Source organism: Narcine bancroftii, chromosome 5 (genome assembly GCF_036971445.1).
Source record: "Narcine bancroftii isolate sNarBan1 chromosome 5, sNarBan1.hap1, whole genome shotgun sequence".
NCBI classification, from domain to species: domain Eukaryota; kingdom Metazoa; phylum Chordata; class Chondrichthyes; order Torpediniformes; family Narcinidae; genus Narcine; species Narcine bancroftii.
In genome coordinates this window covers 109,327,039-109,351,556 of record NC_091473.1, presented here as the reverse complement: position 1 = coordinate 109,351,556, position 24,518 = coordinate 109,327,039, and the positions used below count along the sequence as shown (strand labels likewise).

The following is a 24,518-nucleotide window of genomic DNA, read 5'->3' as shown; positions in this document are numbered from 1 at the left end:
GACCCTGAAGAGCTACTTCTGTAGGAGGAATAAGCACAGCAGGTCCCAGTGTCTGGTGATGAAAGCCAGGTGCCAGAGGTGCCTTAATAATAGCCATTTTGCTGTAGTCTGTTGCTCCAAAATGGCCACTGTCAAACACAGCGCCTCGTGTGAAGCCCAACCGTCACCCTCAAAAATCTCTTCTTCAGAGCTTTCGTCCAATGAGAGCGAGGGCTCCACCGCGTGGCAGCAGCTGACATCACGGGGCAGGCGCTGAGCGCGGAAGGTACAACCCACCCTCACCGAGATGACGTTAACCTGCTTGGACCTCACAAACAGAACAACGACCGTCCAGGCCCAAGCCCTGACTTCAATGACCACTGCTGCTGCCATCGCCGCTACCAATGTTGCCGACCAGGTACCCACCACTGCCATCACTGCTACCGACGCTGCCAACCAGGTACCCGCCACTGCCATCGCTGCTACCAACGCTGCCGACCAGGGACCCGCTGCTGCAGCTGCCACTACTGCCGCTGCCGACCAGGGAAACACCGCCACCGACACTTCCGACCAGGTACCCACCGCCACTGCCAACCAGGGACCCGCCGCCACTGACTCTGACGACCTGGTACCCGCCACCACGGCCAGCACTACCGACCCGGTACCCACCGCCACTACCGCCAATGACTGCCCGTCTGACCGCCCCACCACCGCCAACTGCAAGCAGTGACCCCCAGCACTTAACGTTGGCTGGCCGACACCCCCAGCAGACTGCAGGCAGCAGCCCCAGCTCCTCGATGCTGACAACTCCAGCCCAACTGCTTCTGTGACATAACCACACACACATAGAGTGCACTTCAGGCCCGATGCTGCGTGACGTCATCACGTAAGACTCCACTGTTCCCAGCACAGGTCTTTGCATCAGTAACCATGGACCAGGACTGCCCTCATCCCCTTAAAAAAGCAATGGAACTGATTAAAGTGCATGGACACCATACCAATTGCTTATTTGACTGAGAGTTATATCCGTCCAGACCTGGCTCACCATTGTGGACTGATTATTCTCCCCACTGACCAGAGGATTTCATTGGGGACCAGGTTGCATGCGACTGGGGTAAAGGGGTATTGCGTGATGACCCTGAAAGTCCAGGGCATCACATTTACCAATTCTAAACTATTAGTCCTCCCCCAACTGTGTGCTCCCGTATCGCTGGGACTGGATTTTCAGTACCAGTTCCAAACTGTTTCCCTGCACTATGGGGGGCCCCACTCCCCACTCTCTGTCTGTAACCACTCCACCCCAGAGGCCTCCTGCCAGCAACAGCCCAAGCCACCCACCCCGGTGCCCCAGTTGTAGCCTCTCCACCCTCCAGGTTGCTCCTTCAGCACTCTTCGCAAACCTCACCCCTGGCTGGAAACCAGTGGCCACCAAAAGCCGGCAATGTAGTTATGAAGACAGGAAATTCATCAGAAGCGAGGTGTGCAGACTGCTGGATTAGGGCATTATCGAACCCAGCTCAAGTCCCTGGAGAGCCCAGGTAGTGGTGGTTAAAAACGGGGAGAAGCCGCGGATGGTGGTTGACTACAGCCAGACAGTCAACCGCTTCACCCTTCTGGGTGTGTACCCCCTCCCACGGATCACGGATGTGGTGAATCAGATCGCCCAATACCGTGTATTCTCCACCATTGACTTACGTTCGGTCTATCACCAGCTCCCAATCCGGCGGGAAGTCTGACTTTTTATGGCCTTTGAAGCAAACGGGCGGCTGTATCAATTCCTCAGGGTACCCTTTGGGGTCACAAATGGTGTCGTGGTTTTCCAACAGGAAATGGACTGGATAGTAGACCAGAACGGGCTAACAGCTACTTTCCCGTATCTGGACAATGTCACCACATGTGGCCATGAAACGCAGGATCATGATGCCAACCTCGAGAAATTTTTTCAGACTGTGATTCGGCTGAAGTTAACCAACAATTTCGACAAGTGTGTCTTCCGGACCACTTGGCTTGCAATTCTAGGTTGTGCGGTGGAGAACGGGGTGGTAATGCCAAACCATGTCCGCATGCATCCCCTCATGGACTTTCCCCCTCCCCCACACCCAAAAGGCACTCAGATGCTGCCTGGGTTTCTTTTCGTACTATGCCCAATGGGTTCCACACTATGCCAATAAGGCACAGCCACTTATCAAGACCACCTCCTTCCCCCTGTCAACCGAAGCCAAAGTGGCCTTCAACAGCATCAAATCAGACATCGCCACTGCAACGCTGCATGCCATTGATGAGACCATTCTGTTCCAAGTAGAGAGCGATGCATCCGATTTTGCTCTGGTGGCCACTTTGAACCAAGCTGGCCGGCCGGTAGCCTTCTTCTCCAGGACCCTCCTGGGCCCTGAGAGCCGACACTCCTCTGTCGAGAAGGAAGCCCAGGCCATAATCGAGGCAGTACGTCGTTGGAGACATTACCTCACTGGCAGGTGCTTTTTACGCTGCTGACCGACCAACATGCAGTCTCCTTCATGTTTAGCAATACCCAGTGGGGTAAGATCAAGAACGACATGATTACTAGGTAGAGAATCGAACTCTCCACCTTCAATTATGACACACTGTACCATCCTGGTAAACTTAACGACCCGCCAGATGCACTCTCCAAGGGGGACTTGCACCAACATACAACTGGACAGGCTGCAGAGACTCCACGAGGAGCTCTGTCATCCAGGGGTCACTAGGTTCGTGCACTTTGTTAAGGCTCGCAACCTGCCCTACACAGTCGAGGAGATTCGCTCCATGACCTGAGCCTGCATTGAGTGCAAGCCCCACTTCTTCCATCCGGAGAACACCCACGTCATCAAAGCCACCCGACCCTTTGAACATCTAAGTGTGGACTTCAAGGGGCCCCTACCATCGACCAACCTTAACATTTACATTCTTATGGTGATCGACGAGTATTCTCGCTTCCCGTTTGCTGTGCCCTGCTCAGACATGACCACCTCCTCAGTCATAGAGGCCCTGCACAGCATCTTGGCCATCTTCGGGTACCCCAGTTACATCCACAGTGACCAGGGGTCCTCGTTTATGAGCGCCAAGCTATGGCAGTACATTCCGGAGCGTGGTATTGCTTCAAGCAGGACCACCAGCTATAATCCACGTGGTAATGTGTAGGTCGAAAGAGAGAATGCCACCATCTGGAAAGTAGTTACACTTGCCCTCTGGCCCAAAGGCCTCCCCACTGCTCACTGGCAGAACGTGCTCACTAGTGTCCTACACTCCATCCACTCTCTCTTATGCACCGCGACCAATGCCACCCCCCATGAAAGGATGTTCTCTTTCCTAAGGAAATCCAAATCGGGAATAACCACGCTGGTGTGGCTCACGGTTCCCAGGCCTGTCTTCCTGTGACACCATGTCCGGTACTCAAAGAATGACCCTTTGGTTGACCAAGTGACGCTTCTCCATGCAAACCTGCATTATGCATACATTGAGTACCCGGACGGGTGGGAGGACACAGTCTCGGTAAGGAACCTAGCCCAAGCTGGATCGGACCCAGCAGTGCTCCCAACCCAACCTTCTCCCCTAGGTCATGTGCTCGAACAGAGGGATCAGCACCACCCCACCAAACTCAGGCCAGCCTGTCGACAACGCCATTGGGGAATTAAGCGAAGCAGTGGCCACACCCAATGAGTCCGCCAGTGACATGACTCCAGCGACCTCAATCCCAGCACCACAGCGGTCACGCTGGACGATCAGGCCCCCCGACCGTTACAGCCCCTAACCTCCCACCAGTTTCCCCCTTTTTTGTTTTACAGCCCTCCATTCACCCCAGGGTCAGTTCTCAAAGAAGGGGTGAATGTGATAGTACAGATTCTATCACCAATGTGTATATGTATATATTGTGGTATAGGATGGTTGTGATTGGCTGAGAGCATAGCCATGCCTACTGGCAGGTCTTAAAGAGTTGCTCCTAGCCAGGCCCAGATCATTCTGGACTGGTTGACCTACATGTGATACGTTCCAGTCTTCTAGTTAATAAAAGCCTTGGTTTGGATCAACAAGACTTTGATTCTTTCGACGTGCACTACACTGAGTACTGTGGACTGTAGCGTCTCTCAGTAGTTTAATTGTGTCTGCTACATGTGAACTCTGTGTGTGTGTGTGTGTGTGTGTGTGTGTGTGTGTGTGTGTGTGTGTGTGTGTGTGTGTGTGTGTGTGTGTGTGTGTGTGGTGTGTGTGTGAGTGTGTGTGTGTGTGTGGTGTGTGTGTGAGTGTGTGTGTGTGTGTGTGTGTGTGCGCGCGCGCACGGACATGTGTGACTGTGTGTATACTTGTGTGTGTGCGCGTGTGTGCATTTGTGCATGTGTGTGAGAGAGTGTGTTTGTGTGTCTGTGTGTACATATGTGTGTGTGTTTGCATGTCTGTGTGTATACATGTGTGTAAACGTACCTATGTGTGTGTCTGTCTGTGTCTGCATGTGTCTGTGTGTATATCTGTGTGTGCGTATATACATGTGTGTGTATATACATGTGTGTGCACGTGTCTGTGTGTGTGTCTGCACACGTGTGTGCGCACGTGACCCTGGTTGCAACTTACCCAGCATGTTAATAACGACCCTTTCTTTGTAAGCAAGCTGTGTTCAGACTCATTATATCTCCGACCTACCGAACATGTTCCTAAAATTATAATGTGTCATTTGTTTTCTATGAAAATTCTACGTATTTTCTTAATCCTGTTATTTCTCCCATAGTGTGCTCTCAAACAGATCACAAGTCAACCTTGCGAGTTAAAGATAATGACACCTGCCTTCCAGACAGACTGAACATCTTCTATGTATAGTTCGATGAGAAGAAGAGGATGATGCTGAAGAAAGCTCCATGTTTCCCTGATGAATGGGCTCCCTACAAAGCCATGGTCAAGGGGAGGAGAACCCCATCCAACATAAATCCACACAAGGAAGTGGGATCAGACAAAATACCATGGTTGGGTACTGAAGAACAGCACCGACCAATTTACAGAGCTCTTTACGAACATCTTCAACACCTCACGGCAGCAGTCATCATCCCTGTGGGCTTCAAGTGACCATCATCATCCTGATACCAAAGAGGGGAACAGTAAAAAGCCTCAATGTCTACAACCCTGCAACACTGACCTCTACCATTATGGAATGCTTCGAGCTTCTGGTGATGGAACACATCAAAGCACACCTCCCAGAGATGCTGGACCCATTTCAATTCACCTATAGAAGAAACCATTCCACTGAGAATGACACTTTATATGCCAGGCTGCCATTCTTCAACTTTAGCTCAGCGTTTAATACAATCTTTTCCCAGAGGCTGGTGGAGGAGCAGTCCTCACTGGGACTCAATGTCCCTCTCTGTACCTGAATTCTGAACTTGCTAATGGATAGATCACAGTCAGTCCAGGTCAATAGCAGATCGTTGAGCTCCAACACTCTGACCACAGGTGCACCACAGGGTTGTGTGTTCACGCTACTGACCCACGAATGCATCACCAGATATAGTTCAACAGAGTCCTCAAGTTTGCAGATGACACAACAGTAGTTGGCCTCGTCACCAACAACGATGAGCTGCACCTGAAAAAAGAGATGGAAAATCTTGTGATATGGTCCAACAATATCAACCTGAATCTCCACATGAATCAGACAAAGGAGATGATCGTGGACTTTAGAATGACTAGGAATGACCATCCACCATTACATGTCAATAACTCAATAGTGGAGAGTGTAAAAAGCACAAAGTTCCTTGAAGTCTACTTACCAAGTGACCTATCATGTACACACATCTCCTCACCTGTCTGGAAGGTGCAACAGCAACAGTAGTTCCTGAGAAGACTGATGTGGGCAAGGCTACCGGCCACCATCATCTCAACCGCTAAAGGAGATCTATCAAGAGTGTCCTGGCTGGCTGCATCTGACTGTGGTATGGTTGCTGTAGACAATTGGAACGAAGGTTAATCCACAGGAGTGGCACAGGGATCACTGCAGTCGCCCTTCCTCCCATCGATGTGATGTCTTACTGGGATCGTTGTCCGAAGAGGCTGTGCAAAATCACCGAGGGCCCCTACCACACAGCATCTTTCAGCTATTCCCAATGGGAAAAAAATACAGCATATCCGAGCCAGAACCGCCAAGATGAGAAACAATTTCGTCCCACGGGCAGTGAGACCAAACAAACTCCTCACACTATCCATCCACTGTTAATTAATGGCCTCTGAACGAAGTGACCTGTTAAGAGTCAACCTCGTTGGGGAGGATCTAGTGTCATACTGGCTAAACTGTGTGAAGACCCTAAAGAGACATTCACAAAACAGATTTTTGAAATGACAATCTGGTAGTTTCATATTCACCATTATTTATATGAGCTTTTGTTAAAAAATCCAGATTTACTTAATTTCTTGAATTTAAATTCTCCAGCTGCCATATGTGGTATTCAAAATTCATGTCTCTAGATGAAAAGGGCAGGCCGCTAGTCCTTAATCCTGTAATTTAACCAGTATGCTACCATTCCCTCTGCAGTAATCATCAGATAACAAAAGAAGCACTCGGTTACAATCAGCTGCATCTGGGCAAGTAATAATATGAGGAAAGACAGAAATCCATTTTGTGAACATTAGAAGCGGAAGTGGGGAGAATCCTTCTGCCCCTCATCAAATTGAATTATATACTGTATATCCATTCAGTTGGGTAGATTTAATCTGGATTTAACTTCTTGACTGAACTGATTGAATGCTGGGGTGATTGTGTCATGGAACAGTAAAGAGGAGTGTGGCCTTGGTTTTATCTCAGCGATCGTGAGACCAGGCAAATAGCTGAAAAAGCTTTCTAGTGGCGAGTTGGGAGCGTTTTCTGTTTTTCTCAGTGATTCATGTCTTACTGATGAAATCGCACAAACAATGTTTTTAAACTCGACAAATCAACAGTATTTTAGGAAAGGGACTTTTCCTGTCCTTTTGATTTGCACAGATATTTGACAACTCTGGACACCTCCCACAAGGAGAGAGACTATCCAGGCTACTTCTCAACCAGAAACGATGGCAGAAGAGAAATGTTGGCCAATTTATCCCCATGACTGCTTCCTACACGGTGGAACCGATAGGAAAGGTTGATGGGGGAGGGGGAGGTTGGAAAATAAAGAAATGTGCCAACTGCAAGAGAGTTGCTGCTATGATCTTAAAAAAAACTGGTTTAGACCAAATCACTTGGAAAACTAAGCAACTGTGTTCAATACCATTCCTGATCAGAACCCAAAGCATTCAGAGGACCAAGCTATTTTAGTTAGATATGAAAAGCAAGTAATTCTACATTTCAAATGAAGCCTACAGCCTAAAGACACACTGGAGACTGTAGATGCTGGAATCTAAACTCAGCAGACTGAGCAGCATCAGTGGGAGAAAAAAATTGTTGATGTTTCACGCCATCAAGACTGGAGATGTGAAGAAGGGAAGCTGGTAGCAAGAGTGAGGACTGGGGCATGTGTGGAATTGGTGAACCGGGGAGAAATGAAGAATGATGGACAGAGGCAGTGATTTGGCAGATGTCAGACAAAGGGAGAGAGAGGCAAGAAAAACAAAGGGGCCAGGTAAGGGAAGTCACACACGGTTGAGTAGGTGATTAGAAGCCAAAGGCTGCCAGTATTGGAATATAATAAGGAGAGAAGGGGATAATTGTGGTACAGTAAAATCCTTGTCATCCAGAATTCAAGCAACAGGTGGCCTCAAGCAACTGACAAAACAATCACAGAAAATAAATAAGTAAAAAATATGGAAGTTTATGAAGTGCCAGTTGATGAAGTAGACAAAGACGATGTGGTCAAACAATAATCATGGCTTTTATTAGCAGAAACTCATGGTACAATAATGAAAGACAATAGGGGCATATACAGTTATATCCAAGGAGAGTGTCCTTAACAGTAGAGATAATGCACAGCCAATGTTAGTAAAGCAAGGCTCCCCAGAGGGGAGTCTTGTCATTAGTTTGCCAATCACGCAACATGCAATCCCAAGCAACTGGCAAATGCATTTATCCAGTGTCTACCAATCCCCATAGGTGCCAGATTCTGGGGATTTTACTGTATAAAGAGAAACCAGATGGAACTGTGTAGGCAGAGGGTAGAAGAACCCAGTGGGGAAAATGGGGATGGAGGCGATGGAAGCAAAGAGGAGGAAATTAAAAAATGGATGGTTCGTTGAGTGGGAGTGGCTGGGAGTGGGTGGAAGAGGGCACAGAAAATGAGGGAGGGAAAGGAGGAAGATCAGATGTGGTACAGGAATTTATGACATGAAATTAGAAAAGTCTATATTCACACCATTGGGTGATGCTTTGTCCAGATTTTGTCAGTCCACTTCTCAGTCTGTCATGATTCACCTCTCCCTGTTCACCAACCCCACACGGGCCCCCATCCTATTTACATTGGCTTCCCTTATCCTATCTCCAGTCTTGATGAAGGGCTTTGGCTGAAACATCAACCACACAAGAGAATGTCACAAAATTAATATTTCAAAGTTAAATGAAAGCTTAAAAAAAATTAAAAAAAATTGAAAGACCAGTTCAGAGGCCGGACAATTAAAGATGGATGATGGAACCATCCTGCTTGGCTAGATAAATACAACTCTTGCAAAACACAAGAAGTTCAAAACCATTCAGAGCAATGCTGTCAATTTTATTGATATACTATCCAGCTCCCTGGCATTCACTCCATATCAATGGTTGCAGTGTGTTTAATCGACAAAATAGACTGCAATTATTTGCCTGCACTCTCAGCATATCCCAGACATAACCCTGACCAATAAGAAATACAAAGCAGTAGGGCTCATGAACCATACCTCATGCAATTTCATCTCAAAATCAGAAACCATCTTGGCTTAGAAACATGGTAAGTCTAAATTTCTGAGTCTACATCCCAGAACTTCCAAATAACGCCACTGTGAGAGTGCCTTCACTAGAAGGACTGCATCACTTCAAAAACATGAATAGAATGAATAAATTGTTACCTAAATTAGTAGATATGGATCAGACAGGTTTTGTTAAAAAGAGACAATCCTCAGAAAATGTAGTCAGAGTGCTTAGTAAAATTAATTTACTGAAAAAAAAGAGGTGATTTGAATGTTGCAGTAGCTTTATATGCAGAAACGGTGTTTGATAAATTAGAATGGGACTTTTTTGTTTAAAGTGTTAGAGAGGTTTGGATTTAATTCAAATTTTTAAAATTTGGATTAGAGCATTATGTTATGGTCCCAAAACTAAAGTAGTAACTAATACAAGTACCTACACTATTTAAATTGATGAGAGCAAGTAGTCAAGGATGCCTTTTATCCCCATCTTTATTTACTTTAGCTATAGAACCATTTACCCACACAATTTGGTCTGATTTACAAATTAAGGATTTTAGGGTGGGTCAAGAGGAACTTAAAATTACTTTATTTGTGGATGATATTTTAATATATTTGACTGACCCTGAGAAACCTTTTCAGAGAATATATGCTCAATTAGAAGACTGTGGAAAAGTTTCAAGTTATAAAATAAAAATGAAATTATGCAATTAACAGAAGGTAACTATACTCAATGTCAAAGAGATACTCAGTTTAAATGGCCAAAAGAGGGAATTAAATATTTAGGTATACACATGGATAGTAATTTGAAGAAGTTATATAAATTGAATTACTTGCCATTGAGGAAGACTTGAAAAAATAGATGACTTTACCTATAACTTTAGTTGGAAAGGTGAATTGTTTTAAGATGAATATATTTCCAAGAATACAAAATCTTTTTTAAACTTTACCTATTTTAATACATCAAAAATTTTCAATAATTAAATAAATATGTAAGGAAGTTTCTTTGGAAAGATAAAATGTCAAGAGTTAACATGAACTAGGAGGTCTGCAGCTTCCTAACTTTAGAAATTATTATTGAGTGGTGTAAGTGAGATTTCTTGCTTCTTTCTTGAAAGTAAAAAATCAACATGGGTTAATATAGAATTGAATAAAATGGAAGAGAGGAAACCTGAAGAATTTATATATAAGTGGGAACCAAAATTGTTGGTTACTGACAAAGAGACAACGTTATTGAAACATTTGTTTAATATTTTGAAATAAATGATGATATTGGTGTAAGAGAGTCTATAAATGCATTGATTCAAAATTCTCTTATTGCTTTCTTGAGAGATAATCAGTTCTTGAACATATGGTTTCATAAAGGGATTGTTAATGTAGAAGATTGTTATGAAAGAGGTCAATTAATGTCATTTGAGCAATTGAGGAATATCTCTGCCATACTGCATCATATTTTTTTATGTTACTTTCAGTTAAGAGGATACTTGAAGGATAAGCTTGGACCAACTATCTTTTTTTATCTAGGTCTACCGAAGCAGAACTTCTTATTAGGAGTGGAATTTTTAAAAAAAATTACTTCTTTGGTATATCTATTATTACAAGCAGGAACTCCCAAACCAGGATTTCATAGATCTAGACAAAATGTGAAACAGATTTAAATATTACAATTGATGAATGTACATGGGGACTGAACTAGTTAATTAATGTAAAATATAGACTAGTCCAATACAACTTTTTACTTCAGCCATATCTTACATCACAGAAATTGAAGAGATTATAATCAGATTTATCAGATTAATGTTTTAGGTGTGGTGAAGATGTAGGATCTTTTAGACATTTTGGGCAGATTTATGTAATTCTTTGGAACAAGTTATAGGAATTGTATTTCCGCAAAGTCCTGATTTATTTTTATTAGGAAATATTGATGGTACAAGACCTAAACTAAAATTATCAATCTATTAAATGAAATTTCTTAAATTACTGTTAGCAGCAGCAGCAATGAAATGTATTGCAATAACTTGGAAATCTGATATATCTCTGGCTATGCCAAGGTGGCATGCAGAAATTCAAAGTTGTATTCCTTTGGAAAAAGTTACCCATAATTTGAGGAATAAATATGCTTTGATTTTACAAATTTTGTGTCTGTATACCCAAAAAAATGGGATTAAATTTATAATGATATTCTTCCTGTGCCTCTAGACCCACAAGATTCTCCTCTGAGCATTTATGATAGATCTGGAGATATTTGCTGAACGACATCTTTCTCTGAAATCTGGATTTTTTTACATCTATAAAGTTATATAATATTACATTATATATTGTTTTTTTTATGAGGGGGTGGATGGAGGGAGGGGATTTGCATTTTTTGGGGGTGGGGGTGAAAAACATCATGTATGTAATTCTAATTTGCTTCTTGATATCTGTACTATTATAATAATCATAACTACTACATGTATGGAAAACTTTTAAATGAAATATTCAAAAGAAAGAATTTAAAAAGTTCCAGAGATTCTCTGTCTGATATTTGGACGTTTTCCCTTTTCTATTAGAGGGAGGGGGTAGATTAGATTTAGGTTTTTTTTTCTTTTCATCAATTTTTATTTGTCTTAATTTAGCAAATATGCTTTTTAACATAAGTTATCATAACTTGTTTCTCATGTGGATTTAGTGCCATCAAATTTTTTTTGTGTTTGTATGTATATGAGAGGAGTTTTTATCTGTTTTCCTAAAAATTTGTGTGTTGGTTTATGTGTTAAACTCAATAAAAATTGTAAAAAAAAGAAAATGCAATCTCAATTCAGTACTGTGAACAATTAGAGCCCTTCCATAACCTCTTGTGATGGACATCTTTATTAATGGATGAGCTTCAAGTTAATACAAGAACTGTGACACTGTGCATAGAGTGAACTCTGACAATACTTCAGCTACAACTCAATGAGAAATGTTTCAGCCATGGCACCTCCACACTCTCATGAATGCACTTTTTTAGATCATCAATGTTGTTCACGTCCTCATTAAAACAATACCCCAGCACTAATGTAATTCTAATAATCAAATTCTTTGATGAGTTTATCAAACCTATAATTACATTGAGACAAAAAAAGCTGATCTAGCTGGATAATGTAGCCAAAAAAAATTCACTGGTGAATCTTTGATTAAAACTCTTTTCAAGGTCTGTTTACTGTGAAACATGGCTTTCAATGAAAAAGAAAACTGACCTGGACACACTTAACAAAGTTCACCCCATCCAATCTCCTAACACTGTGACATTCCCTGTCAATATTGAGGCGGGGTGGGGGGAGGGGGGGAAATGTCAAGATCACCCGCAAATAATAGGTTTGCTATTTTGCAGACATCAGCCAACTCTGCATATTTAATCCTCGAGTTCTAGTTAATTGTTTGTTGTCCACCCACACTTAACTCCATCAAAATAATTTCTAAACGGTACTGTGATTTATTTTTTGACTAATATTACAACACCGCCCCCCCTCCCAACTCCCTCACCTCTTTTCTCACTGTTCATATCACACCTATAACTACTATACCCCAAAACATTAAGTTGTCAGGCCTGGTCCTTCTTCAACCACGTCTATGTTATAACTACAACATCCATGCCCCAAGCTCATACACTTTCCCCAAAGGGCTTCTTGCTTAAAATAAACACAACTACATTTGCAAGCCTTACCTTGACACTTGGCCTTCATATCTTGTTTTGCTTCAACACATTTCCTTTGCCTTCCTCTCTCACCTTAATCTTTGCATCTCTTCTCTCTCTCTCCATCGTGGATCCCCACCTGCCAGGCTAGTTTAAAGCCTTCTGGGAGAATCTAACAAATCCTCACATCAGACTATGGGTCTCCTTCCATTCAGATGTAACCCTTCCCTCTTGTACCCTCTGCTCCAGAAGAGATCCCAATCATTTATATATCTGAAACCCTTCCTTCTACACCAACTACTCAATACGTGCTCCTGTGCTCTCTCCTCCTATTCCTACGTTCACTAGCACGTGGATGTTATCCCTGGATTACTACCAGTGACATATAGGAAGTAGGTTGGGGAAGGGGGTAGAGGACAGAGTAGAGGGGCTGAACAAATAAGTAGATTGAAGAGTATGAGAGGAAAGGATTGAAGTAGAAAGACAGGGGGATGTAAAAATGAAGGGATGGTGATGTAAAGAAGCATTTGGGCAAAAGCATCAAAGGTTGAGTATGAGGACTCTGCAAGATGCTTTGCTGTCAGGGGAAGGAGGTCTAACTGCTATATATAATTCTTGCTTTGATAAATTAATCCTCATTCTAGCCCACATACTAGTGTTCCTGAACCAAGTACATCTTTCTCTGTAGCTGGGTAATGCTATAGTTCAATGAGTCACCATAACTCAGTTGTTATTGTCATATGAGCAATTCTCTTCCCAACATTACATACCTGGCTGATTACCTCACGATTCTGTGCCAAACAGAAAAATTTAAATGGCAAGCTGGAATGTATATAAATCTAAGGCTACAGGCAGAATTCGGTATGTTGTTGATTAGAAAAGGCACCAATGATCTGCATTTAGCATTGAGAAACATTGTCATCTTTACCTCATCTTAACAGGCAAAGTACCCGCACACCCCAAGAAATAATATTGTGACACTTCAATCCTTGCAAAATACAATGCCTAATCATTTCCTTTCACAGAGTCCAGCTATTTTTAAATGAAGTTTCACAGCTTCATCCACTTCTTTGCCAAACCGCCACATGGTGTTGATCACAGTTGGTGTAAAGTAAAACTTTCTGAAATCCCTCCGAAATGTACTGAATCTTTGCACTTTCCTGCCCTTCCCTGCATTCTTTGAAAAGATGGTTTTGCAATTAATTTCTCAATCCTCCATTTGCAGTGGTTTTCTTCTGGTGGATGAACTCTGCCTTAAACAATTGATGCCAATTCTTCCCTCCCACAATAGCAAGCAACCTTGTTGCTACTTGGCCTCTGTCTCTCAGGTTAGGTTGTGGCTGGCTCTGGTCTATCAAAGAGAGAGCAGCATGACACAGTGATGAGAATTTGTGAATGAACCCCACTCCTATAAACTATGTTTAATCCATTAACACAAACCTGCTTATTAGCTGTTGTCTGTCTGTGTTCTTTACACCACTTTTATACCTCTGTCACTGGTTTCAGTATGCGTAATATACAGGATATACTCCAGGAAAGTATTGATATCAATCACTAGGAAGGATAACATGAGAATGCCAACTCGAAGTTCACTTCTGACACACTCAACACATCTCATTATTCCCTTGCATTCAAGATTCATGTAATTAATGCCATGTAATAAAACTGTAAAAGTGATATTACATAACATACAGTTTGCCTATCATAGAAACAGGTCTCTGACAGATGCCATCTCACTGGCTCTACACAAAGCCCTGGAACATCTGAACAGCAAAGATGCATACATCAGGATGCTCTTTATCGACTACAGTTCGACATTGAACACCATCGTCCACTCAAAACTGATCAGCAAATTCCAAGACCTGGGAGTTAACATTCCACTGTGCAATAGGATCATGGATTTCCTCACCTCCAGAGCACAATCAGTGAAAATTGTTAAGAACTTCTCCTCCACAATCTTCAACAGTACTGGACCACCACAGGGCTGTGTTCTTAGCCCCCTGCTCTACTCACTTTACACCTACGACTGTGTAGCTCGGTATGACATCTGCAAATTTGCTGATAATACCATGGTGGTGGGTTGTATAAAGGAGGGGGATGAGTCAGCCAACAGGATGAAGATTGAAAACTTGGGTGAATGGTGCACCAACAACAATCTTGCACTCAATGTCATCAAAACTAAGGAGCTGATTGTTGATTTCAGGAAAGTAAAGCCAGAGGTATACAATCCAGTGATCATTGGGGATCAGAGGTGGAGAGGGTGAGCAGATTTAAGTTGTTGGGAGTTACTATCTCGGAGGAACTTTCCTGGACCCAACATACCAATGGCAACATGAAAAAAGAATGTCGGCACCTCTAGTTCCTCAGAAGTTCGCAGAGGTTTGGAATGACACCAGGAACCCAGGCAAATTTCTATAGAGGTGTGGTGGAAAATGTACTGACAGGCTGCATCACAGACTGGTATGGGAACACCAATGCCCCTGAATGTAAAACCCTCCAAAAGATAATGGACACTGCCCGGGACATCACAGGCAAACCTTTCCCCACTATTGAGTACATCTATAGGCAACGCTGCCATCGGAGGGCAGCAGCAATCATCAAAGACCCATGCCACCCAGCACACACTCTGCTCTCACTACTGAAGAGGTATAGGTGCCACGAGACTTGCACCACCAAGTTGAGGAACAGCTGCAACCCTGCCACCATCAGACGCCTCAACAACAAACTCAATCAGAGACTCATTCAAGGACTCTTACTTGTGCACTTTATTGATTTTCTTTTGTTTTCTCTATATTGCACAGTTTCTTTACTGTTCACATTTCTTTTATTTGTTTACATCATGCACAGTTTTTTTTGCACTACCAATTAGTGGTAATTCTGCTGCGCCTGCAGGAAAAAGGAATCTCAGTGTTGTACGTGATGTACGTACTCTAGCAATGTATCTGAAATCTGAAATTTCCTTTAGTCTTCTGTAAGACAGTCAAAGATTTGCTATCAAATTCAAAGCAGCTTTGGGATCTCTGTGCACGCACATTGAAATGCAGAAGTTTCAAGTCTGTATCCTCCAGCTGCAGCCCAACACCAATATTCAACAGATGGGCATTGGGGGTAGGGGGGTGGAGAGAAGTGAAAGGTGGGGGAGGAGTCAGAGTCACAGAGTAACACAGCATGAAACAAGATCTTAGGACCAACTTGTACAAACAAACAGAAATGCTTTCCTGAGCTAATCCCATTTGCCTGCATTTGCCACATCGCTCAAAACCTTTCCTTTCCATGAACCTATCCAAATTAAACATTTTAATTATCAATTTCCACTGATAGCTCATTCCCAACACCATCTGTGTAAGAATGTTGCCCCTCCAGTCTCTTTGACATTTTACCCCTCTGTGGAGGTATCAATGCATGGTATTTAATGACAGGCAGATCAACCGCAGACATTGATAAATACACAGAAGTATGATATTTTAAATATTACTAAAACATAGCTTAAAGAAGAGCAGATATGGTAGTTCAAGATTTTATTTGCCTTCATAACTGAAAACCCTGGTTGCGGACAAATAAAAAAGGAGGCATGATGCCATAATATTGATTAAAGAAACAATCACAGATGTGCCAGGATAATGTATCAACAGATGGAGGTGGATGAGTTGAAATAAAGAAATAAAGTAAGGAAATGATACCGCTTGGTGTGTGTGCTGTAGATTTCTACACAATCTGAGGGACATAAGAGAGCAAACTTGTTGGCAAATCTATGACAAGCTTAAAAGAACAAAGGGGAGAAAGAGACTTCAATCATCTGAACATCGATCACACTCAGAAGAATTTTTTAGCAAACATTCAGCAAGCCCAACAAGCAAAAAAACCCATTGAAATGGTGAAGCATGGGACACGGCCCTACAGGATGGTGACCATGGCAGCAGGCCAGCGAGAGGCTCAGCAGACTGGGGGGTGCTGGTGACTTGCAGCCGAGGGACCAGCACAAGGCTGTGGGCTGCTGGAGACTGGCTTATGGGAACCAGGTATCAGAACTATGATTTGAGAGGGTGCTGAGGGCAAGAAGGGTTCCTGAAGGGCCTTGGGCACTGAGGGCTTCCAGAACGTACTGGAGGTTTGGATCTGGAGTTCGGGTTGCCAATAGATCAGACAGGGGTCTGTGCTGATGCAAAGGCTGCAGGAGCTCTGGAGACAAATCCATGGACACCCAGTGAATCTAAAGGGACTCTCCTTTCCTCTCTTTCTCTGATTGTAAGGGGTGCCGAACAATACTAATGGTGACTCTTTGCCACATGGTAGACATGTGATATTACACTTTCTTTTATTATTATATGACAATAAAAGAATCTTGAAAAATATACTTTGTTGAGGGATAGCAGACATGAAGTTGTGAGAATAGGAGATTTTAACTTTCCACACATTGACTGGGACCCCCATACCGTAAAAGGACTGAATGGCTTGGAGTTTGTTGAATGTGCTCAGGAAAGCATTCTAAATCAATATATAGAGGAACCAACTAGAGAGACTCCAATACTGAGTCTCCTATTTGGAAACAAGGTAGGACTGGCGACCAACATTTTGGGTCCAGTGATCACAATGAAATTAGTTTCAAGTTCATCATGGAGAATAATAGGTCTGGGTGTTGGGTTGAGATTCTAAATTGGAGGAAGGTCAATTTTGAGGAAATGAGAAAGGATTTACAATCCGTGGATTGGGATAAGTTGTTTTCTGGAAAGTGGATGACTTTCAAAGGTGAAATTTTGAGAGAACAGAGTTTGTATGTTCCCATTGGGATAAAAGGCAAAGTACAGGTAGCCTTGGTTTTAGAAGGATATTGGAGATCTGGTTTGGATGAAGAGAAAGGTGTATAGCAGGTTTAGACAACACATTGCAAATGAAATACTCAAAGAGTATTAAAAAATCCAAGAAAAATCTTAAGAAAGAAAACAAGGAGACTAAAAGAAAACACAAGGTTGCTTTGGCAGACAAGGTGAAGGAAAATCCTTGGAGTTTCTACAGGTATATTAAGACCAAAAGGATAGTAGGGGATAAAATTGATTCCCTCAAAAATCAGAGTGGTCGGCTATGAAGAGAGTCAGAATAAATGGGAAGATCTTAAATGGGCTTTTTTGCATCAGTATTTACTCAGGAAACTGGCAACTGGCACAGAGTCTAAGGAAGTAAGGAAAACAGGCAATGAGGTCACGGAGCCTTTGCAAATTAAAGAGGAGGAGGTGCATGCTATCTTAAAGCAAATAGGGTGGATAAATCCCCAGGCCCTGACAAGATATTCCCTCAAACATTGAGGGAGACTAGTGTAGAAATGGCAGGGGCTCTAGCAGAAATATTTAAAATGTCCTCAGCCACCAGTGTGGAGCTGGAGGATTTTTAAAAAAGGCTCGAAAAGTAACCCTGGAAATTATAGGACAGTGAGCCTGATGCAAGTTATTGGAAGGTGTTCTTAGGGATCGAGTATACAAGTATTTGGATAGCCACGGACTTATTAGTGATAATCATCATGGTTTTGTGCATGGTAGGTCATGTTTAATCAATCTTAAAGAGTTTTTCGAGGAGGTTACCAGGAAAGTTGATAAAAGAAAGGCTGTGGATTTTGTCTGCATGGCTGTGACAAGGTCCATGTTGGAGGCTAGTCAGAAAGGTTCAATATTCATGGGGAGATAGTCAACTAGATTTAACATTGGCTACATGGGAGAAGCCAGAGAGTGGTAGTGGATGATTGCTTCTCAGACTGGAGGCCTGTGACTAATGGTATGCCTCAGTGATCAGTGCTGGGACCATTGTTGTTTGTAATCTATATCAATGATCTGTATGATAATGTGGTAAATTGGATCAGCAAGTTTGGAGGTGTCATGGACAGCAAGGAAAGCTTTCAAAGCTTGCCAAGGGATCTGAACCAACTGGCAAAAATAGGCTGAAAAATTACAGGTGGAATTTAATGCTGACAAGTGTGAGGTCCTGTATTTTGGAAGGAAAAACCAAGAAAGGACATACTCCGTGAATGGCAGGGCGCTGAGGAGTGTGGTAGAACTGAGGGATCTTGGAATCAAGATATGTAATTCCCTGAAAGTGGCACCTGAGGTCGATAGGGTTGTAAAGAGAGCTTTTGGCCTATTGCCACAGGTTGATTCTATTGATAAGAAGGCATATGATGTATTGGCCTTCATTAATCATGGAATTGAATTTAGGAGCTGAGAGGTAATGTTGCAGCTATGGAGGGCCCTGATCAGACCCCACTGGGAGTACTGAGCTCAGTTCTGGTCATCTCATTACCGGAAGGATGTGGAAGCCACAGAGGACATAGGTTTAAGGTGCTGGGGAGTAGGTACAGATGAGATGTCGGATAATTTTTTTTTACGCAGATGTAGTGGGTGCATGGAATGGACTGCCGGCAACAGTAGTGCAAACGGATAAGTTAGGGTCTTTTAAGAGACTTTTGGATAGATACATGGATCTTAGAAAAATAGAGTGCTATGGGAAAGCCTAGTAATTTCTAAGGTAAAGACATGCTCGGCACAACTTTGTGGGCCGAAGGGTCTGTATTGTGCTGTATGTTTTCTATTTTTCTATGTTATATATATCAAAGTATTGAGTACAGGAGTTGGGATGTTATGATAAAGTTGTATAAGACATTGGTGAGGCCAAATTTGGAATATTATGTGTAGTTTTGATCACCTAACTACAGGAAGGCTATCAATAAGGTTTAAAGAGTGAAGGGAAGATTTACCAGGATATTGCCCAGACTTCAGGAACTAAGTTTACAGGGAAAGGTTAAATAGGTTAGTTTTTCCCTGGAGCTTAGAAGAATGAGGGGAGATTTGATAGAGGTATTTAAAATTATGAATGGAATAGACTGAGTAAATGTAGGTAGGTTTTTTCTACTGAGAGGAAGTGATATGCAAACCAGAATAAAATTGTTAAGGGTGAAAGGAGAAATGTTTAGACTGAGCAATACAGGAAACTTCTTCACAAGGAAAGTGGTGGGAGTGTGGAACGAGTTGCCAGCTGAAATGGTGAATGTGGGCTCAATTTTAATCGTTAAGTACATGGATTGGAGAGGTATGGAGGGCTATGATCGAGATGAAGCTCAGTGGGACGAGGGAGAATAATAGTTCAGCATGGACTAGAAAGGCCAAAGGGCCTGTTTCTCTGCTGTATTATTCTATGGGAGAGCTGGGTAGGGACCAGGAGGTGATAGGATACAGGTCAGTGAAACTAGTGAAGTTTCACGTGAATCTGTGAGGACTAGAAGGTCAGATATGGCCTGTTTCTGTACTGTAAATTGTTATATGGTTATTATATGATCGGAGAGGTGGAGAGACAGATTGAGGAAGAGACCACTGGCAGGGGAGGGAGTGTTAGAGAAAGAGTTAGAGTGAAACTTCTGGGTTTAGTTTTGGAGAAGGAATCTGAACAGGTAGAAGATCAGTAGAAGTGCATTCTGTCACATTATTATTTCAGATTTATTGTCAAAGTACATACATGACATCTCATACAACCCTGAGATTCATTTTTCTGTGGGCGAGACAGAATTGCCGCTTAATGGTAGTGCAAAAAAAAACTGTATACAGGGTATACATGTAAACAAATAAAGAACTGTAAACAGATAATGAATGTAAACAAACTGCAACATAGAGAGATTTTTAAAATCATTAAAGTGCACAAGTAAGAGCCTTAAATGATTGAGTTTATTATTGAGGGGTCTGATGGTGAAGGGGTAGCAGCTGTTCCTGAACCTGGTGGTGTGAATCCTGTGGCACCTCTTTTCCGACGGCACCAGTAAGAACAGAGCTCGGTGATATGGGTGCTTGACGATTGCTGCTGCTCTCCGACATCAGAATTCCCTGTGGATGTTCTAGACAGTGGGGAGGGTTTTGCCTGTGATGTCCTGGGCTATGTCCACTACCTTTTGGAGGGGTTTATGCTCAGGGGTACTGGTGTCCCCATACCATACCAGACCATGATGCAGCCAGTCAGCACACTTTCCACCACACCTCTGGAGAAATTTGCCAGGGTTTCTGGTGTCATACTTCTTCTTTTCTTTCTTTCTTCTTTGGCTTGGCTTTGCAGACGAAGATTTATGGAGGGGGTAAATGTCCACGTCAGCTAAACCTCCACAAACTCCTGAGGAAGTAGAGGTGCTGATGTGTTTTCTTCACTAAGCAATAGGTGTGTTGGGTCCAGGAAACTTCCTCCGAGATAGTTGACTCACAAGAACTTAAATTTTCTCATCCTCTCCAGCTCTGATTCCCCCAATGATCATTGGATTGTCCACCTCTGGCTTTCTTTTCCTGAAGTTAACAATCAGTTGTGATGACATTGAATGCAAGTTTGTTGTTGGTACAGCATTCATCCAAGTTTTCAAACTCCCTCCTGAATATTGATTCATCGCCTTCCTTTCGACAAGTGGAATCATCGGCAAATTTGTAGATGGCGTTACTGCCATACCGAATCACAAATTAGGGTGTCCAATTTTATTAGAAATGACAAGTGAGATCAAGCTGGTGTTATAAAGAATGTGTGTTTAAAGATCACACTTATACAGGGACCTGTTTAGTTAGTCATTTCATTCAAACTACTTTGTCAAGCCCATAAGAATTTGAAATGTTTCAATGCCTGGTTTTTCCCATATCTAGTTCAATGCACATTGATGACCATTATTCATTCCCCTTGAGGAGTAGGTTGGACTGTTTGGTCAGGTTTTAAATTATGCTGAATTCATTGAAATGGTCAGAAGGAGAAGAAAATGTCACCTGATGGTATTCAGTGATTGTTTGTCTTATGTTCCCTATCATAATGCGCATTAATGTATCTTGTGCAAGTCTACCACTGTGACAGCCATGTCACAGGGCTAGGCTCAAGCCCTTGGAGCAGGAGGGAAACTGGATGAATTGATTTAAAAAATACCTTTTGCATGCCTACCTGAACAAAATTGGTGAAAGGCTTAAAGTGAGACATTTAACCTATCATATGTACTATGCCTGGTGTCTAGCGAGCTGCAGATTGGGAAGAAAAAGGTGAAAATTAATTGATAAGTAAATTCTGCCACATAAATGAGCAATAAATGATTTTGATGTCTGATTACTGTAAATATTAATTGAGAAGTTCAGTGATGTACTGCTTTTCCAAGTACAATAAAATAACACTGGTTAGGCTTATTGTAAAAAGTCATGGATACTGTCACTTTCTGATGCGACACCATCAAATCATCCAATGTGACATTTCACTGATGGTTAATGCCAATTTATGTTATTAGTGTTCTTTAGCATTTTCAGTATGACTAAGCTTACAGCTTGGACATATATTCTGTCCAAATATCATCCAAGTCTAATGGAGCTGGCATTTTGAATGTTGAAAGGCTTGGACAGAGTAGATGTGGGGAAGTTATTTCCTATGGTAGGGGAGTCAAGGACAAGAGGGCAGAACTTCAGAATTGAATGGGTGGCCATTTAAAACAGAGAGTTTAAAAACAGAGGAATCTCTTTATCCAGAGAGTGGTGAACCTGGAATGTGGTACTACCATGGGCAACTGCAGAGGCCAGGTAGATGGGTGTATCTAAGGTAGAGATTGATATGTATCTAAATAATAAGGGCATCAAAGGTTATGGGGAAAAGGCAGGGGCTGAATGGGAGAATGGATCAACTCAAGATGGAATGGCAGAGTGGACTCAATGGGCTAAATGGCTTACTTCTCCTATATCTTATATGTCTCATTGTCTTATGGTCTCCTGCCAAAAATATTGATTAAGCCCAAGTCTACTTAACAGAGAGCTCAACCAGAGTTCAGATCTATTGCTCCCCATAGATCAGTTGAAATTTGTGCACAAAATGGATCCTACTTCTAACAAGATAAATTCTGCAGGGCCCAGTATCACTACTGGGCCTCACGACTCTATTTCACTAACAGAACATTAAATTTCAGTACAGCTCCTTCGGCCCTCGATGTTGTGCTGACCTATATGTATCTGTCTAAGAGTCTCTTAAATTCCCCAAATGTTTCAGCCTCCACCACCATACCAGGTACCCACAACTCTCAGTGTAAAGAAACTTACTCCTGATGTCTCCCCTAATCTTTCCTCCTTTCATCTTGTACATGCGTCCTCTGATGTATGCTATTCCAGGGTAAAAGATACTGGCTGTCCACCTTATCTATGCCTCTCAGAATTTGTTGTTCTTTGGTTTGAAGAAGACACATTTGTGCAGTTCATCTGTGGGCATGAAGGTGACTCCAGCCCTAGGCTGGAAGCACAAATTCTGGCACATGAGGGCACTGGAAGTTTGATTTGTAATAACCGTGGCTGCTGCTTTGTGACGCTGTTCACAGTTTTCCATCCATTTTTGGCAGCGCCTGTCTTCTTGTAGACCTCTAATAAGTCTCTCATCTTTCTTTGCTCCAAGGAGAAAAGTCCCAGCTTGCTAACCTTCCCTCATAAGACTTATTTTCAATCCAAGCAACATTGTGGTAAATCTCCTCGGCATCTTCTCCATGGATTCTACATCTTTCCTATAATGAGGTGACCAGAACTGAGTGAAGAACACAATGGACAACAATTCAATGATGCCCTATATTTTCAGCAACTGTGGCAAAGCCTTCTGTTCTAGAATCAGCCTCCATGGCCAAAGTAGATTCTGTTAAGCAAACCAGTGACTACCAGCGGAGCAACACCCATGGCCAATCATGACCGATGGAGGCCAAGAGAGAGAACTGAACACAATTCCCTAAGTGTGGTTTCACCAGAGATTTGTAGAGTTGCAACATGACCTCACAACTCTTCAATTCAATCCCCCCCTATTAATGAAGCATCCCATAAGCCTTCTTAACTATCCTATCAACCTGCATAGCAACCTTGAGAGATGCATGGATTTGGACCTCCAGGTCCTCTGTTTCTCCACATTGCTAAGTATCCAATCATCAACCCTGTACTCCACCTTCTTGTTTCACCTTCCAAACTGCATCAATTAACACTGATCCTGAATTCCATCTGCCACCTTTTTGCCCAACTCTGCATCCTGTCTATATCATCTTGTAACCTACAACAACCTTCAGCACCATCCACAACTCTTCCACCTTTCATATCATCCACAAACATACTGACCCATCCTTTCACTTCTTCATCCAGGTTATTTGTAATAATCACAAAGAGCAGAGTTTCTCAGAACAGATCCCTGCAGAACTCCACTCATCACTGACTCCAGGCAGATTACTTTCCACCAACCACTACTCTCTGCTTTCTACTTGCAAGCCAATTTTTAATCCACACAGTCAAGTTTCTGTGGATTCCATTGCCTCATGACTTTCTAAACGAGTCTCTCACAGGGGGACTTTATTAAATGCCTTACTAAAATCCATATAGACCACATCTACCATCCTAACTTCATCAATTTCTTTTGTTAACTCATTTAGGCTCATGAAGCATAACCTGCCCTTCATGAAGCCATGGTGACTCTCCTGCATTCTCCAAAGGCTCATAGATCCTATCCTTAAGAATCCTCTCCAATAGTTTTCAGTCTAGTCTATAATTCCCAAGATTCTCCCTACTAACGTTTTTAAACAAGTGACCATATTTGCCATTCTCCAATCCTCTGGCACCTCCCCTTTGGCCAAGGAGGACTAAAAGATCATAGACAATGCCCCAACTATCTCTTCCCTCCCTTCCCACAGCAACCTCGAGGACTTCAATCTTAATATTTTTAAGAAGATCCAATACTTCTTCTTCCTTAATCTAACATTGCCCAGCACACTAGCCTGGTATATTCCAATCTCACCCTGATAAAGGTCAATACTAAAGCAAAGTATTCATTTAGGACCTCTCCAACCTCCTCTTCCTCCAGGCACATGTTGCTTCTTTTATCCTTAAGTGGCCCCACCTTCATTATTGCCATCCTTCTGTTTTTAAGGTTCTCCTTAATCCAATTTGCCACAGCCTTTTCATGCACCCTTTGAGCTCTCCTAAGACATTTCTTAAGTTCCTTACTGGCTACCATTTAATTCTCATGAGCCCTTCCTGTTTCCTGCTTCCTAATCTGCTTCCCT

General features: G+C 42.6%; 1 protein-coding gene across 1 annotated transcript; it reads left to right on the top strand.

Annotated features, from left to right (window-relative positions):
* The first annotated feature begins 286 nt into the window (after window positions 1–286).
* Window positions 287–709, top strand: LOC138765320 (uncharacterized). The gene has a single exon (XM_069942364.1). The coding sequence runs from the start codon at window positions 287–289 to the stop codon at window positions 707–709; it is 423 nt and encodes a 140-aa protein (XP_069798465.1).
* Window positions 710–24,518: the final 23,809 nt, after the last annotated feature.